At 39.0% G+C, this 16,528-nt stretch overlaps 2 protein-coding genes across 10 annotated transcripts in view; one reads left to right on the top strand and one right to left on the bottom strand.

Moving 5' to 3' along the window:
* The first annotated feature begins 146 nt into the window (after positions 1-146).
* EXOSC8 (exosome component 8) lies at positions 147-9,589 on the top strand. Its single transcript, XM_021541902.2, has 11 exons — positions 147-183; positions 1,849-1,885; positions 2,894-2,957; positions 3,501-3,574; positions 4,139-4,184; positions 5,155-5,260; positions 5,344-5,389; positions 5,655-5,751; positions 6,746-6,866; positions 8,868-8,974; positions 9,377-9,589. The coding sequence occupies exons 1-11, from the start codon at positions 167-169 to the stop codon at positions 9,490-9,492; spliced, it is 831 nt and encodes a 276-aa protein (XP_021397577.1). The 5' UTR covers positions 147-166; the 3' UTR covers positions 9,493-9,589.
* SUPT20H (SPT20 homolog, SAGA complex component) overlaps positions 9,516-16,528 on the bottom strand; it is a 29,721-nt gene continuing 22,708 nt past the window's right edge. For 6 of the 9 annotated variants that reach the window (XM_021541893.2, XM_021541899.2, XM_031504595.2 and 3 more), the window contains 4 exons: positions 15,117-15,172; positions 11,504-11,609; positions 10,848-10,972; positions 9,516-10,046 (listed from right to left, as the gene is read on the bottom strand). In XM_021541893.2, the coding sequence (XP_021397568.1) occupies positions 9,909-10,046; positions 10,848-10,972; positions 11,504-11,609; positions 15,117-15,172 (425 nt within the window). In that variant the 3' untranslated portion in view covers positions 9,516-9,908. Of the gene's footprint in view, positions 10,047-10,847; positions 10,973-11,503; positions 11,610-13,719; positions 13,834-15,116; positions 15,173-16,528 lie in introns of all 9 variants that reach the window. The other 3 variants (XM_021541897.3, XM_021541900.3, XM_021541901.3) reach the window with 2 other exon arrangements.

Below are 16,528 nucleotides of genomic sequence, written 5' to 3'. Positions count from 1 at the left end.
CGCGCCGCCCGCCGGGTGCCGCTGGGAGCCGCCGGCGCCCCCCGGCGGTCAGCGCCCGGCAGCGCCGCCGCCCCCATCGCCGCCGCCGCCGCCGGTCCGCCCGCGGAGGCGGCCGGGAGAGCGGGCCGCCAGGGGGCGCCACATCCGGGGCGGAGACGGCACCGCCATGGCGGCAGCGTTCAAGTAAGTGCTGGGCCCGGCGGCCGCGGTCCCGCCGGGCCCGCCCCGCGGGTCCCGCCGCACCCGGCGTCCCCACCGCCCCGGCCGCGCGGGGACCCCCGTGGGCTTTATCCGGCCTCCGCCCCGGCCGCGGGGGGACCCCCGTGGGCTTTATCCGGTCTCCGCCCCGGCCGCGCTGGGACCCCCGTGGGCTTTATCCGGTCTCGGGCCCGGCGCGTGCGGTCGGTGCCGCGGGGGCTGTGGAGCCCCGACGCTTGCGGGAAAAACTGAGCGAGCGGGGTTTGGCCAGCCGGGAAAAGACCCGGCAAAAAGCCCGAGCGGAGCTCGGTGAGGCCCGGAGCTGCCTGGTAGCAGAATTGCAGCCTGCGCCGAGGTGGATCCTTAGAGATCAGCGGGTCCAGCTCCTGGCCCGGTGCAGGATCCCCAGGAGTCACCGTGTGCCTGAAGCGCTATCCAAGCGCTTCTCGGACTCCGGCAGTTTTGGTGCTGTGCCCTGGGGAAGTTCCAGGTCCAGTGCCCAGACACCCTCTAGGCGACAAATGTTTTCCTACTGTCCGACCTAAACCTGCCCTTACACAGCTGATAGAATTATAAGGAAATTAACACGGTAAGGAATTCAATGACTTCCCATTTATAACTATTCGTTCTGGAATAGTAAAGTGGTTTGGGTCAGAGGGGATTTTCCCAGATCATCCAGTTCGAATCCCTCTGCCGTGGGCAGGGACACCTTTTGCTAGGGCCCCATCCAGCCTGGCCTTGAACACTTCCAGGCACGGGGCACCCACAGCTTCTCTGGGTAGTCTGTCCCAGCATCCTTGATTCTATTGTATGGCTTAAAAGCATCAAGCCAGGTTTAGCAAGTGCTGTTACCTGAACTGTAAAACAACAGACCTTCTGTTGGGTTTATAATCCAGTGGTACAGGACCAACACGTGTGGAGCCAGCAGGAGCCCATTCATGCTGGCCATTATGTTCGTGTTGCCTGTATCTTAGTTTGCATTTGGAAAACTTGCCTATTCCACTTTTTTTTCCACCCCTGTCCCAGAAGCACTGTTTTAACAAAACTGTGAATGCTTTGTTTAAATATTGGCAACATTTTTTTTAAAAGCTTTTTTTTTCCTTAATGATTCCCGCATAAAATACTAATGCACAAGTACTGTTACTAGTGTATGATTAGTAATAAGCATCAGTTATGTCTCATCTGAAGCACTGCATGAAGCATATTTTGTATTTTGTTAAAGATTCTAAGAAAAACTGAATAATTAAAAAAATCTATACAATTTTCTGCATCTGAATGCAGTCCTTGGACTTACAGATATTTCACACATTGTAGTAAAATTTTCATTTTTGCATTCCTTGAAAGGCAAAGTGTTTAATGACTCATTTGTCACTAAACACTTCTTTCGATTAGAGCTAATAGGATTACTGAAGTGAAAGCTAGCAATTTTTGTTAAGTGTATGTGCAGGCAGTTTCCTTATATGGAATGAACAATTTGGGACTGAACTTAGGAAAACATATTTTTTTTTTAGATTATTTTAAAATTTCCTCATTGTTCTTTAACTGTATTGGTAAGCAGCTTTGTCAAGCATCTTGATTTCCAGATTTTTTTTTTGTGCATCTTGCTTACTCAGGAGCTTACATTTGAAGTTCTCTTTCTATTTGTTCTAGAACTGTGGAACCATTGGAATATTACAGGAGGTTTTTGGTGAGTGAATCATGTATAAATTCCTTGTAGTGAATTTTTTCTTGCTTGTTTCTGCTCTTCTAACTTGTCTGTATGGAAATCTAAAGCTATGGAAATGGAAACTGAAAAAACTAAACCCAAAAAAAACTGTCTGAGCAGGCAAAAAACATCTGTGCTCTTCAGAATGTGTTTTTCTTTCCATCTATGGTGTTGATGCTTTTTCATCCTTGCTTCTTTTGGTCTTGAAAGGAGTTCAGTTTAATTTGACCAAGATGGTAATGCAGGTTTTTGCCTAGTACAAAATTATATCAAACCAGGTTTTTAGATGCTACAAAAATTAGTAACAGATACTATTACTGCTAACCATACAGCAGTAAATGTAACTGCAGAGGAAAACCACTTAGTTTTGTTACCTTAAATTAGTTCAGCTATTACTGAAGTTGTATTGACTTAGAAATGGATCCAGTGTTATTGCAAATTTTGGTTCTCATAATTGAGCCAAAAGTGTTTGCTTTTGAAAAGCTTGAAACTGTTGTGAGTGACAAGTCAGATCTAAAATGACGGAATATTGTTTCAGTTTCTAACATAAGGGTTATGTGCTGTACAGCTTCTGACTGATGGTGTTTGAATGCTGGATTTTCTAGTTTTCTTTAGTTCACTCTAATTTTAAGAGCTCCACTAAACAATGCAGGCAGGTAGAAACTTTCATTTTAAGTTTACCAGTGTGTGTTCATTCTTGGATAATGTTCTTAATCTAGCCTCCTGTAGTACCTACCCTTTAGACAATCAGTCTGTTGTTGTATTGTCTAAATAAATTTAAATTAATTTTAAAAATCAGGGTTTTTTTTTTGCACGTGTACAACCACAAACTATGTATCAGTTGATGAAAAGCCAACTAAAGTATGACTGAGTTTTCCCTAGCATTTTTGAGAAGACAACTTCATTTTTTATGAAGTTCTGTAGCAAAAATATTATTGTGTTATTTGATAAAATATGCTTTCTAATTTGAAATCTGTAATTTTTCTTTAGAAGGAGAACTGTCGGCCTGATGGAAGAGAGTTAGGTGAATTTCGGACAACCACTGTCAACATAGGCAAGTGCTTATGTGGAATAATCATAATGGGGGAGGTATTATTAATATCAGGTTATAGTGGTGATCTTAATGACTTACTAATTGGTTTTCTTCGTTCTTGCATTTGTAAACCAGGAAGAGGAAGGATTTTTCTTTACAGTTTCAATAAGGATGAAAAAGAGTATGTGGTACAATAATATCCTTGAGCATTGTTTCCAGTCCTGTTCCTGGGCTAACGTGCACAGTGTAATTAGTCAATTCTGCACCTGTATGTGCAGCACAGTTTAGGTGCCCTCACAAGTTTGCAGGTGACACCAAACTGGGAGTGGCTGATATGCCAGAGGGTTGTGCTGCCATCCAGAGAGGCCTCAGCAGGCTGGAGAACCTCAACCATTCTGTGTGATTGACTGTTTAATACAGAGATTCTCACTCTGGATTCAAGACTTTGCTTAGGCTGTGTTTAGTATAAAACGATGGAAGGTAAACACTTAGTGAAGATTGGATGTTATTTGGCACCCTTTGAAGGGAAAATAGACTTTACTGAACAGTACTTTTTCTCTTCAGGTTCAATTACAACTGCAGATGGTTCTGCCCTGGTGAAGTTAGGAAATACCACAGTGATTTGCGGAGTAAAAGCGGTATGGTTGGTTTTTATCTTTATTTATCTGTTAGTTGTCTTCGTGTGTTTGTGTTTGGAATTAATTGCCCTTGGAGTTACAATAATATGCTGGTCAGATGCAATTACAGTATTTCACCTGAATTACTTCCAGACCTGAAAGTTAATGTATATTCTAATTGTATAATCCTACCTGTATAGTCTGAGAACATGTCTTTTTGTGATGCTCATCGTGTATGGGGAAAGATGTGTACAAAACTAAGTCCTTGTTATTTCTAGATAAAAGCTCTATAATTGAAAAGTTCCTGAACATGGATCAGTAAGTGCATTGGGAATGAGCTGGCTGGACTATTGAATGCCTTATAGCCTCAACTGCACCGCTGGCCTGCCATGACCTACAAGACAAATGGCTGCTCATCCCAGTATTGAGTTCTTCCATAGGAAATTTACAGACAAGGACTGATTAAAAATTACTTCTGTAAATCTCATTCTAATGATAACTGGGAAGAAAACAACCATTGTATATAGATCATCTGGAAAATATTTTGTACAAAATTCTTCATTTTTCTCTTTTCTATTTTTCCAGGAACTTGCTGCACCTGCAGCAGATTCTGCTAATAAGGGATATATTGGTAAGTGTAGTGTTTCAGTATGGATCTGAGGTTTTGTATTACTTCAGCTAAAAGGTTGTGGAAATTATGATTTCTTAAAAGAATTAATTTGGATCAAATTTTATTACAACCCTTCAAATTAATTTCAAAATTGACATCTAGGCATCTAGAATTCCCTTTGCTTTGCCTGTGAGTTTTCCTTATACAGCTACCTTTTTGCTGCTCTTTCCGGGCTGGGCGTGGAAGGAAACCTGCATCATTGTGTATATTAAGAGAGAGAAGATACTCTATAAAAGATAGTGGCATGCAAGATTGTGCAAAGGCATGTTAACTTCTGTTTCAAAGTCCCAGTAGGCAAAAAATGTAGCTGTTAAGAACAGTGAAATAAAAACTGTTTATTTCTCAGAGAACTGTATGTCCCAGTGGTACCTCCTCACTCCCATTTGGAGTTTCTTTGGAAATAAAATAATTTTGTGGAATTGAGAGCTTAGACAAAATCCCTTTTTTCTAAGGCATCTCCTAAGTATGTTGTTTTCAGTAAGCTTGACTATTCTTAGGTTCTTTTCATGAATGTTTATGCATGTTTTTGCTTCAAGTCTAAAGCCTTAGGTTTTAATGGTTGATGGAAAGCAGACAGCATACCAGTAAAGTCAGGCAGTGGGATGAAAATGCTGCTGTTTCTTGGTCTGCTGAAAAGTGCTAAGGAGTGTTTGTGGGTCATGATAGAGAAGGAATATAAACAGAGAGTGGTAGCTAGGAGTATGTGCTTGTCCATGTAATATATAGTTTTTGAGTACAGAGAGTACTACAAGTTCTTTAATACAAACTCATGCATAACTTTATTTTTGAGGGGAGAATTAGGAAGGCTTGATTGAAAAATTCTTAGTCTTGCCTTTCATTTGAAGTACATAAAATTGTATTAAGAGCATTCTTTTTTTATTATCCATTGCCTGCTTTCTTTGGTTTATGACTCATGATTCTTGCTACCTAGTTCCAAATGTCGAGCTGCCATCCCTCTGTGCAGAGAGGTTTCGCTCTGGACCACCTGGTGAAGAGGCTCAAGCAGCAAGCCAGTTCATTGCAGATGTGATTGAAAAGTAAGAACCATCTCAGTGCTGTTAAAATACAAGCAATTCTGCAAGAGTTTTCCATTGCCTTGCTTACTCTTATTTTATTTTAGTTCACAGATGATAGTGAAAGAAGATCTGTGTATTGCCAATGGCAAGGTAAGTTCTATCTTAGAATGAAAAGGGAGACGGTAACAAGATCACAGGACCTGTACACAAGTGGAGATACAGAAAGTATTTGAGGTTATAGCAGGTTTTAGTGTTGTTTTTGCTTTTCAGTTCTCATAGTTTGATTTACATCCTAAATGCAAAAATCAAATGATAGAAATAAGTATCTGTATTTAGTGTGGCCAGGATTTTCTTATATATTGCACCATTTACTTAGCTGATGGAATATCTCACATGTGCAAACCTTTTTTAATAGCTTGCGTGGGTGTTGTACTGTGATATCATATGTCTGGATTATGATGGAAACCTTCTGGATGCCAGTGTCTTTGCTTTGTTGGCAGCATTAAAAAACGGTAAGAGACATTCTGATTAGTGTTGCTTGGATAAATGCATTTGTTTTGAACCCTAATACGTGGGTAACTAATTCATGGGACCATTTGTGTCCTGTCATTTGAATGCAAATACAAGGTGGAAATGATGGTGGGATGGTATAGGTGTGTAACACCTGAAAAATAGGATCTGTTTTGTATACTTACTGCTTTCTTAAGAGGCTAACAGCTATTCTGTCACATGTTCTTTGGTGTCAGATACCCAAGTCTTTTAGCAGTGGCCATGAAAGAGTTTAACATCTGTATCAGGATATTACGTTGATAATGTGTTTTTTGTAAGCAGGATGAGCTATTGGAGGCTTTGCTTACACAAGTACATTGTCACAACATAACATTCCTTTCCTAGCTTAATGAATTACAGTGTGTAAAATGTGTGGCCTGACTGAAGGTGTGTGGCCTACAAATGCATGAAGGCAGCAGTTTAAAGGGCAAGGCCTTTCTTTTTAACTGAATTGCCAGCCTTGGAATTCTCCTAGCTACTTTGCTCTTGTCCTCCTTGTCACTAGCAATGTATTGGTTGTCACAGCAAGAGTTAGCTGAAGGTCAGTTTGCACTGTTTCTACAGATATATAAAATTCATGACATGAGATTATATTACTAAATTTTATTTGTGCAGTAGACTTGGGGAAAAAATACCTTTGGTTAAATATGACTAAAGTATTTTAATTGTGTGGCATTTTGGAAGTAGAAAATATTTCTGTGTAAAGAGAAAAGCTTCTGTTACCCTGAGTACAAGAATGAAACGTTTTCTTGAACAGGTAGTTCTAAGATAAATACTTTCCTTGAATTCAAGATTTTTTTTTTTTTTAGTGTACCATTAATGTAGGAAGAACTATTCTAATTGATTTTCAGTGGATTAAGAGAACAGCTTAAATATTTCAGTAGTTGTCAACATCCCTAGGCCTGCTAAACCCAGCATGTTTAATATTAGACCATTGTAATTTTTTTATCTCTTCAGTGCAATTGCCGTTAGTTACGATAAATGAAGAAACTGGTTTATCAGAAGTTAATTTAAAACAGAAGAATCCTTTGATTATCAGAAAGCATCCAGTTGCCACATCATTTGCTATATTTGATGAGTAAGTTCCAAACTGTTTTGTACTTTATGCAAACAACAGTGTCTGTAAAACAAATGAAAGACAGAGGATGCCACCGGTGATGTTTCTGCAGTTCTGCCAGGGATGAGAGTGAAGCCTCAGGCAATGCTGCTCCACTCATCTTAAATTCACCGCCTCTCTTACTGAAGGGGCCTCTAGTTCTGTGATGCAAGGAGTGCACAGAATGAAGTGCAGTCTGTACTCTGCAGCTTCTTTCTGTGGCTTAAAGCAGAAGTGGTTCCCAACCTAAAAGATAAGCTTAACACGGATGGGTACTGTTTCAGGTTTTAGATGTATCTTGGGATAAAAACATTACCGGTACAATTAATGTTTTAGAAGTCTGTGTAAGTAGCTGATAGAAAAGATGGTAGTTTTTGAACAGCTTATTCCAAAGATGCAGTCAACAAAGAAAGTAAGAAGTAACAGTCCAGTTAGAACAATAGAACCCTTGGATAACTGAAAACATAATTACCCAAGGTGAAGTGTAACTAGCATACTTAAATCATTGTTCGTGTAGGAAGAGACTCTGATTATGAGAATTCAAAGTAATCACATTTGATGACTTGACTCTTCATCTGAAATTGTCTACTGGTTCTTCCTTAGGTCAGGAATATTAAGAATGTGTTCTGCTGCTATTTATAAGAAATGCAGTCATTTCTGGTGACATCCATTTGCTTTAGAAAGTGACAGGATAGTGCTCACTGTGCTATTCAAGATTTAGGCCTGTTTGGAGCTCTTGGGGTATTATGGCACATTAATATGTATTCACAGAAATTATTAGTAGGGGCCTTTCATCCAAATAGGGTGGGGAGAGCAATGATCGCAAATGTTGACCAAGTGATTACTAAAATGCATCAGAGTACAATAAAGTACAATAAATTGTGCAGTAATGTACAATAAAGTACATTATTAGGTACTTTAGAATGCTTCTGTTAATTGCTTTAATACCATTTTTCTAGGTCTGAAGTTTGATGTACTCTGAGCATTTGAGTAACATACTAGGCAGACAGCTGTTAGTAGGGTATTATTTACACACAAACCATACATACTTACACATAGACCAAAAAGCTGCCTGGGGAAGAAGGCTTTCCATGAGTGTCTTTTGGGCTTTGTTTCGTTCCCTGAAACCAACTGTTGCATCAAATTTTAGCTCCTAAAACTAAGTATTGAGGGGGTGTCTGCCTGTGTTGTGTGGTTTGCTGGGGGGTTTTTGTGGTATTTGTTTATTTTTTAAAAAACTCTGGTTAATAGCCCTTTCAATAAAATGCTTTACATGCTCTGGCTTCCAGAGGCATTTTTCTTCTGCATAAAAGGCCTCCTTGAATAAATGGAAGCGGTAGGTTGCTGCTTAGCACGGCCGTGGCTGAGGAGCACTGGTGCAGTGGCACCAGCACTGGCTGCTCCTGTGGCAGCAACCTGTACATCAGCAACAGCCATGCATTGAACTGCTCATGTGACAGTATGACAGCCAGAATAAACTGTCTTAAGCAACCCAATGAACCTGGTTTTGAACTAGTCCCAGTCTGAGTGATGTTTGAGTTCACTGACAGCAAATGGAGAACTACTTTGGTGAACTTGCCAGTGGAAATCAGTTTTGCTTTAAGGTGTCTGGTACAAATTAGTGCAGCCTACATGTAAAACCAATGCCTGTCTTCAGAGTAACTACAAAATAATGACTGGAATCTTTCATATTGCATACTGCAGATGGAAATTTAGTGGCATTTTCCTGCAATACATCACTGTCACAAATTATAAAACTACTTATATGCTATTTTCCACAGTCACAAACACATGATTATGTGGAATCTCCCACATTTTTTGGCTTCTTTTTTTTTTAATTGGTGCATTTTGGTAGAAAAACATATAAGCTTGAGACTAAATCCATCTACAAGTATTTTGTAAAACTACAGTAAAAACTGTATTTTGCAATAACATTAATGGAGCAATGTATACCAACATATCTGCATGCATTTCTTTCACAAGCACGCTACTCATTGTTGATCCAACTGCTGAAGAAGAAGATTTAGCAACTGGAACAGTAACCATTGTAACTGATGAAGAAGGCAGACTGTGTTCTGTCCATAAACCAGGTACTTCTAAATTTACGACAAAGAAACCTATGGGAGATGATGGTACTAGGTAAAGCAAAGATTCTGTACCTGCTTTGCCTTGTAAGATACATGTGCTTTGTGGTAACAGAGTGTCTGCTTGAATAGTCATAAAATTACCTGGTCTTGAAATGAGTTTTAAGATGGTGGGTGGCATGCTAAAGTTCAAAAAGCAGTCACAGCAGAGGATTAATTCTGGGCATGTCTCCTGTTACAGCTCTTTGTTTCCATTATCTTTGCCTGAAGCTAGGGCTGGGAAAGCTGTATGCTCCCCAGTGAAAGGTGCTGGTAATGACAATTACTGTATTAATACTCCCATTTGGAAATCACAGATAAATAACTGAAGTATAAGTAGAAAATCAAATTGTTCTCTTCAATGTTTAGGTGGAAGTCCTCTTACAGGAGCCAAGCTTCAAGACTGTATCACCAGAGCAATTACAAGACACAAAGAAGTAAAGAAACTGATAGACAAAGTAATAAAAAGTATAACACCCAAGTGAACAAAAAGAGCTCTTTTCAAAAATGGATTTGTAAAAATTGTATTTGTTACAGTGTTCACAAACCTTTTATACTAAATAAACAAATACCAATACTACATTTACAAAGTTCATTTTTTCTAAAATGTTTTTCACCCTTATTCTATGTACAATGTTGTTGAGTGGTAAAAAATACAAGATAAAACATTCTGTTAAAAAATTAAGTGACTAGAGGAAACCAGATCCTAGCCACTTTATAGATGATATTTCTAAGTTCTGTAAGGTTGGCTTCCAAAATCAGTTCACTTCTTTTAATGTAATGTCAAAAATTCATTTTCCCACCAGTAATATAAAACACTAATTTTATTTTAAGCCTTTTCTTTAACAATCTGGAAAAAACAATCCCCTTCAAATCAATTTTTTTGGGGGGGAGGCAAGTCTCATGATTTTGGAGGGGCTGGTGTGCCTCTTTTCCTTTTACTTTTTGAGTGGCTGCCTGAATGCTGTTGATGATGCAGGTGAGCTGCTTGTGCTGCTGCCGCTGCCATAACCATTTGATGCTGCAAGAATCGCAACTGCTGCCATGGAGGAGAAGGAGAAAAAGCTTGTTAGTGTTGACTATAAAGCTTTCACATCAGAAGAATAAAGGGAGGGGAAAGAAAGAAAAAATGAGGAAGCACCAGGTTGACAAAGGAACACACCATATACCAGGGCAATGGGTACAGTCAAGCAGCACCAGTGGCACAGAAGCCTGCTGAGGGCACAAGCTAACATTTTACATGTGAATGTGCACAGCTTTGTTTCTTTGCCCTTTCTCTTCATTGCAGTAACTGCAGTAACTCAGCAACTTCACTGAGTGTTTCGGTTACACAGTACCTTTATAATGTGATATCTTCTCAGTGTACGCATTGTATGAATTTTCCATATATATTTCAAACATGAGACTGTACTAAAAAAATTCTAAAATATTTTCATGAAGCATCTGAATGGTAAAGGAATGCTTTGCAGAGCTCTTGCTTTCATGTACTTACTGTAGGATTGCTACGTTTGAACTTCCAAGTGCTTACACTTTGAAATCTATTGGCACCTGGTATAGTATTTAGACATGTGCCACAAGCACCCCTTGAATGTTTGCAAATCAGGAAGGTGGAGGGCTTAAACAAATAAAAATAAATTCAGTGCTCCAAGCTGAGAGAATCACAGATTTTGGGTTTTACAATATAGTTTGCCAAATACATGTTGGTTTTCTTTTCCTTCAATTTGCGAGACCATAGTTAAAAAGAGAGCCCAAGAGGGCCATATTTTTTATTTTGGAGCCAAGAATTATATTTTTAATTTAATTTTTTTTAAACACAGTCAGAGTGAAGTTGCTGGATTACTTGTATCTGTTGCTGCTGCTGCTGCAAGGCTTGTTGTTGCTGTTGCAGGGCAGAAGAGAGCTGGAGTCTCTGCTGAGGAAGGCTTTGCCCAGGTCTGTTCACGGCAGAGCCAAGCTGAGACAACACTGAGAAAGGAGAAGGGGAAAGCAGGCAGGTCAAAGAAGTCAGGTTGAGTTGGTCAGGGGAGGAAGACATAGGAATACAGTGTAACAGGAAAAGGGGGATCAACAGAATTAGTTTCAGAGTCAAATTTGGAACAGTGCAGAATAAAGTATATATGATATACATACTCTGTTAGTTAGAACATAATTAGATTATGAAGTGCTTGTAGAGACACAAAGGTTTCTCACACTGGGAGTTAAGCACAGAGTTAAAGAAACATTCCTTAATGAAGTCTGGCATGAAGTTCCCTGCATTTTCGTTTTAACTTTAACTTGTTTTCATGTGATACTATCAATTGATGGCACTTAACTGCCAAATAAAGCAGAGAAGTGCATGCTTTAGAAGTCGAATATTTCTCATAGAATTCATGTCCTGATAATAAACAGTGAACCATTCTGATCTAACGTAATACTTCCTTAAGACCAAACTTCATTTCAGTGTGAATTTATCAACATAAACACTTTGCTACAAAAGGAGGCTCAGCAAGCACATACCTGTGGCTTGAGGTTGCATAAAATTCCCTACTCCAGTCAGGTTAATTACAGCAGCTTGTTGGGCAGATAATGCCTGATCTTGATTGGATGGACCTTGGTCAGACCCCTAGCAAAAATGAAAAGCTTGATCCTTATTACCAAACTTTCATATCAATGAATAAGCAAATAAAGCCAGTGTGAAGGCAAACTTCTGAAGTGCCATTAAAAACGTTTAATGCTAGGTCATCCAGTGTGTGCAGATACAGGCTACAGTGTAGTCACTAACAGTAGGACAAACAGACACTGAGTACCCCAGAACAGCTTTGTTTTGGCAGAAGTGGTATTGCTACTGTTACCCAGCAGAATTCCATGTAGTTGTCAATTTCCCTGCAGTCTAGCAGAGACTACACTTAATGGTTGTAATCTTAGGACAATTTCCTGTCCCAGTCCCAGCCCCAAAGTCTTCTGGAGACCCTAAGATATCCATGTGCAAAGGTCCTAATCAATCAAGATGTGCAAAGGCTGACACATTCCCATGTTCATATTGTGCCACACACTCCTTAATTTCATAAAAATATAGACCCTGGTTTTAAAATTATATTTTCAGAACACAGTAGTTTCCACAGTAATCACTTTAAAGGAATTAGTGGAGTCTGACCAAGTGTCTCCTGAACTCAAAGGGTGCTGAATTATGACCTCTTTTAGAACTTAAATTATGCACTGATTTATAACACAGAGAAATAAAGCATTATATGCACAATTCAATAAAACTGCATGGTTTATGAGTCACAAAAAAGCTGGTTCAGTCCCGGAGTTGCAATGTTTCTTTAGCATTACATTATAATGCTACTAAGATCTAGGATAACCAGACCAAAAGATTGCACGTTGAGACATCATCATCTCCATGATGACTAAGAGTCATAGAACCACCATGTGGGGAAAATTCCTAAGTATGAGAGAGAATGCATATATTTATATTATATGGGTAGCACAGTAAATTGTTGTTTTTGGGCCTAAGTTTTTTCACTAAGCACTGTGAGCACATACATTCAAGTCCTTATCAAAGCTAAGGAATCTAGTGTTCATATCTCACTTTAGCCAACAACCCCCTCCTCTATAATGCAAGGTATGAGAGAAGTTCCTTAGGGCAGTTTAACCAATGCAGAGACTGATTTTCTCCAGAACTTCCTGCCACAAGAACTATGCTTACATCATCCTTTTTATAAATGCCCTTGATGTTCATTATCTAGAAAATAAAACCCAACAGTACAAGGTCACATTATTTTTTTTTTTAGTAGTTCAACTACTAACTGACATTCAGAGATTCAGATGCTGTGAACAAATTGTAAAGTTTCCCATTAAACTGTCCCACAATCCAGAACAAGGCCTGTGGCACAGGAGGCTAGGTATCTATTTTTTATATACCATAAAAAATTTCAGAGAAGCATCTTATTTATGAACAGTCTACAGTATCACATGTGAAATTATGACATACTTGAGTATCCAGTAGAGAGTATTTGGTAAACAGAAGGCCTGTGTGTCTGAGAACACAAAAGCAGAGCAGCTAGTTTTCTCACACTGCTGCATCAATGTTAGTCAGGATTTTTAAGTGCTAACCTGGTACTTGCACCTTAGGATTTTTAAGGTGCAACTGACCATTCAAAATTTGTCACTTGAAGACAGAGCAGTGTCTATCAAGACTTTATATTTCCTCAATGATTAAAGCCTTTAAGACTAATTACAGGCAGCAGTAGAGCAAATGTCTTAAGATTATAGCTTTAAAGACAACCGGTGTTTCCTTTGGTGCAAAGAACATTCTGAACTGCAGCAGTGAGGTTTGTAAACAAACTCACAGCAGTTGCAGTAACAAGTTTTTGCTACTCTGTAATATCCTGACTGCATTTTTTCTCTGTTCATCTGATATATCTGTTAGTTATGATAAACAAAGCACTAAGCTGGTTTCACACCACTCATACAGTGGGGCTGGCTCTCTTCATGACAGAGTTAGACAATGCTCAGCATTGTTAGAGCTTTTCTATACAGAATATAAATAAAGAAGTATAGCCATAGCAACAGAGCCACTGCACTCTTTGCTGTTTGAGAATGTTTAGGAGGAAGAACTGCCTCCCCCTCTGCTTCAGATCTATGGGGTAATGGCTCATTTACTTGTAGAGATGGGGAGAATAGGAGAAACTGTTTCATCCAAGCAACCCAGACTGAGGGCTGTTGGCACACACCTGTTCTCCCTGTTGCTGAGGACTACAGGTTGTAGGCTGCTGACATTGTTGCTGTGGAGAAAACTGTGACAGCTGCTGCTGGAGTGGGTTAAAAATAAGTGAACCACCTGGAAGCTGTTAAAGATTAAAAACAAAAGGCATAATTCAATCAAACTGCTGAGTTTCCTACTGTTCTAGGATGAACATAGTATTGATAGTGGTGTACTTCCCAAAGGCTTAATTTTTCTTTTGCAATGCCTTTAAAAATCAATTTGCAATTGTTGGTGTTTCTGAAAGACTCATGCTCTGAAAACAAACTTGCATGAACTTATAGAAAGGTATTTCCACAGGAAAATAGATTTGAATTATTTTCATTAAAATGGCAGATACTGTATTAATACTGGAAAGATAAATGCCAGTCTTCAACAGCACTGTGTCTAATTTCCACTTTCAGAATATTCCATTGAATTTTAAGACAGCAACACAGCCTTGATTACTCTTCCTTACCCAGCTTTAATTGCACTTATTTCAGCTGAGTTGTTCTTGGTTTATGAGTGGCAGAACTAGCTTGAAACAATGTCCTTTAACATGGAATCACTGAAATACAAGCATTTAATTGTATAGAAGAGCTCTACTCTGGCATAACTGCCTCCTTTGCCTGGCCTTTTCCATGTTTCTGGAGTGTACAGGAGTGGGAAGTGGAAGTAGCAAAGCTGGTAGTAATTTTTTGAAATGTGGTGCAAACTATGTGGAACACCAAAACTGCAATTCTGCATCTGTATCTGGCAGCTGACTTCAAGATCCAAGAACTCTGCCCAGTTCCACAAAAAAAACCCTGCTCCACTTTTAAATGCAACTCTGACATAATAAACATCCGCTCATGTTTGTATTTGTATGCATGCTTTGTGCAAATAAAGCATTTACAGACCTTCTAAACTCCCTATCTTACATGAACTTCCATTTCCAAAAACTCTTAAAACCTATACTGCACCTACCTGTGCATGCTGACCTTGGCTTTTAGGCATTCTGCATGTAAACCTCTGAGTGATTCTACCACACTGTTTTGTACAGTATAATTTTAACTTTAGTCTATGATCTGTAATGAAACCTTATGCAAATCCTGAAGGATTGCATTTTAGGATTAATATTTTGAATCCAAATGTCAGCATCTTTATATTGTTACTGAGAATTATCTGCTTCTTTTCTGAGATAAGAATATAACTTCCACCTGGTATCTCTATGGAGATGTCTTTTCTCTTATTCTAAACCTTTTAAATAAGCAATTAAGATTTGCAGTAAATGGTCTGACCAACTGGCTCCAAAGATCTCTGTGGAGCAGTGCAGTAAGCAGCACTAAGCAGGTCTCTACAGAAAGATAAAAAATTATCATTATTATTGTGTCCAAGTATATAAATTACCTGTAGAAGATTTAAGGGCCGAAGATTTGATGTATTTTTCAAACCAAATGGACTGCCTGTTAAAGAAAACATCTTTTCATTAGTAGTGAGTCTTTACTCAGTTGTATTTGTGTATTGCAGTACACCTTTTCACTGGGACTATTTCTGAATATCTGGAATTTGGAAAACTGGCAAATGTAAATTGAGTGTAAACTTAATACTAAGTGTATAATATAATACAAGTATAATAAAAGTGTAATACTGGTAAGTGTAAATTAAGTGTAAACTTAATACAATGCTGCATTTTCCATAATGCAGTTCATAGTTATTCAGACTCAAAGTGCGCAAGAGCTGACTAAATGGAAAGAAATCTGTACACTACATAACATTATACCCTGTGACCTATAATCTGTTTGTGCATTTACATAAAGGTGATTGTGGAGAACACCACAGCTGTTATTTTTCAGTGATTCTTCTTCTGCCTTTAAAAAGCTTGACTGTTTGTACAGTAAATCCAAACAAGTCCAAAAGCTCAGTGAAGTAATACACTCTCACCAATCTTTAACAGAAAACAATCCCACCCCAAATCTGAGCAACACTCCAGTAAGCCAGCATCTACCAAACAGAAGCCCAGGAGATCTTGCACAGACCTAGCTCAGCTCACTACTTGCGTCTGTTGTGTGGGTGACAGCACAGCATGTACAAATCTGTGACACCTAACTGGTAGAGGTTGATAGTGCTTAAAAGGACAGAAGTAGACTAAAAGAAATCCTCATGAACTGAAGAAATGGTCCAAAACTCAGAAACACCGAATTAAAAAAAGACAAATGACCAAGTACAAAATTGTAACTATCTTTGTGTCTATACAGCAAGAAAGGACACGAGAAGTTACAGGAGGTCACAAACATATCCAAATCACCCATATCACAAACTACAGAGCACTCAAAAGAAAAGAACCTCTTCACACAGTTTACATCTATAAAATTTACTGTCACAAGATGCTGTAGAGATTCCAAAAATACACATGGGTTCAAAAACCAATTAGATAAATCCACAGACTAGACATCTAGCACAGGATATTAAGCACAAAGATCCATGTGGATATTCTTTAGCTGAGAAAGTCTCAAAGCTGTAGATTGCCAGAAGAGGTACAATTGTAGACAAGGGATGTTTGCATTTCACGCTTTTGCCTCATCTCAAACACTCTCCTCAGTATCCTCTAATGGCAAGTGTCAGAGACAGAATATAAACTGGATGGATTTTTGGCCTAAACCAGTAAAGCCATTCTTATGTTAAGGTAATGCTGTTGTGAAAAATACAGATAAAAAACAGGCAGACCTCATTTAGGCAAATGTTAACAGGAATGTTGTGAAAGAGATGAGATGCATTTATTCTGCTGTGCTCCACAGTGGTAAATCAGCCAAGCTCAGGCT

This window comes from Lonchura striata, chromosome 2, assembly GCF_046129695.1.
Source record: "Lonchura striata isolate bLonStr1 chromosome 2, bLonStr1.mat, whole genome shotgun sequence".
NCBI classification, from domain to species: domain Eukaryota; kingdom Metazoa; phylum Chordata; class Aves; order Passeriformes; family Estrildidae; genus Lonchura; species Lonchura striata.
The sequence above is the reverse complement of the archived record's forward strand: the minus strand, read 5'-3'. Positions and strand labels throughout refer to the sequence as shown.

Bases quoted from the DNA above. Each gene is read 5' to 3' on its own strand.
- EXOSC8 (XM_021541902.2), top strand. The intron at 2,958-3,500 runs GCAAGTGCTTAT...TTTTCTCTTCAG, and splicing joins GACAACCACTGTCAACATAG to GTTCAATTACAACTGCAGAT. The intron at 5,261-5,343 runs GTAAGAACCATC...ATTTTATTTTAG, and splicing joins ATTGCAGATGTGATTGAAAA to TTCACAGATGATAGTGAAAG.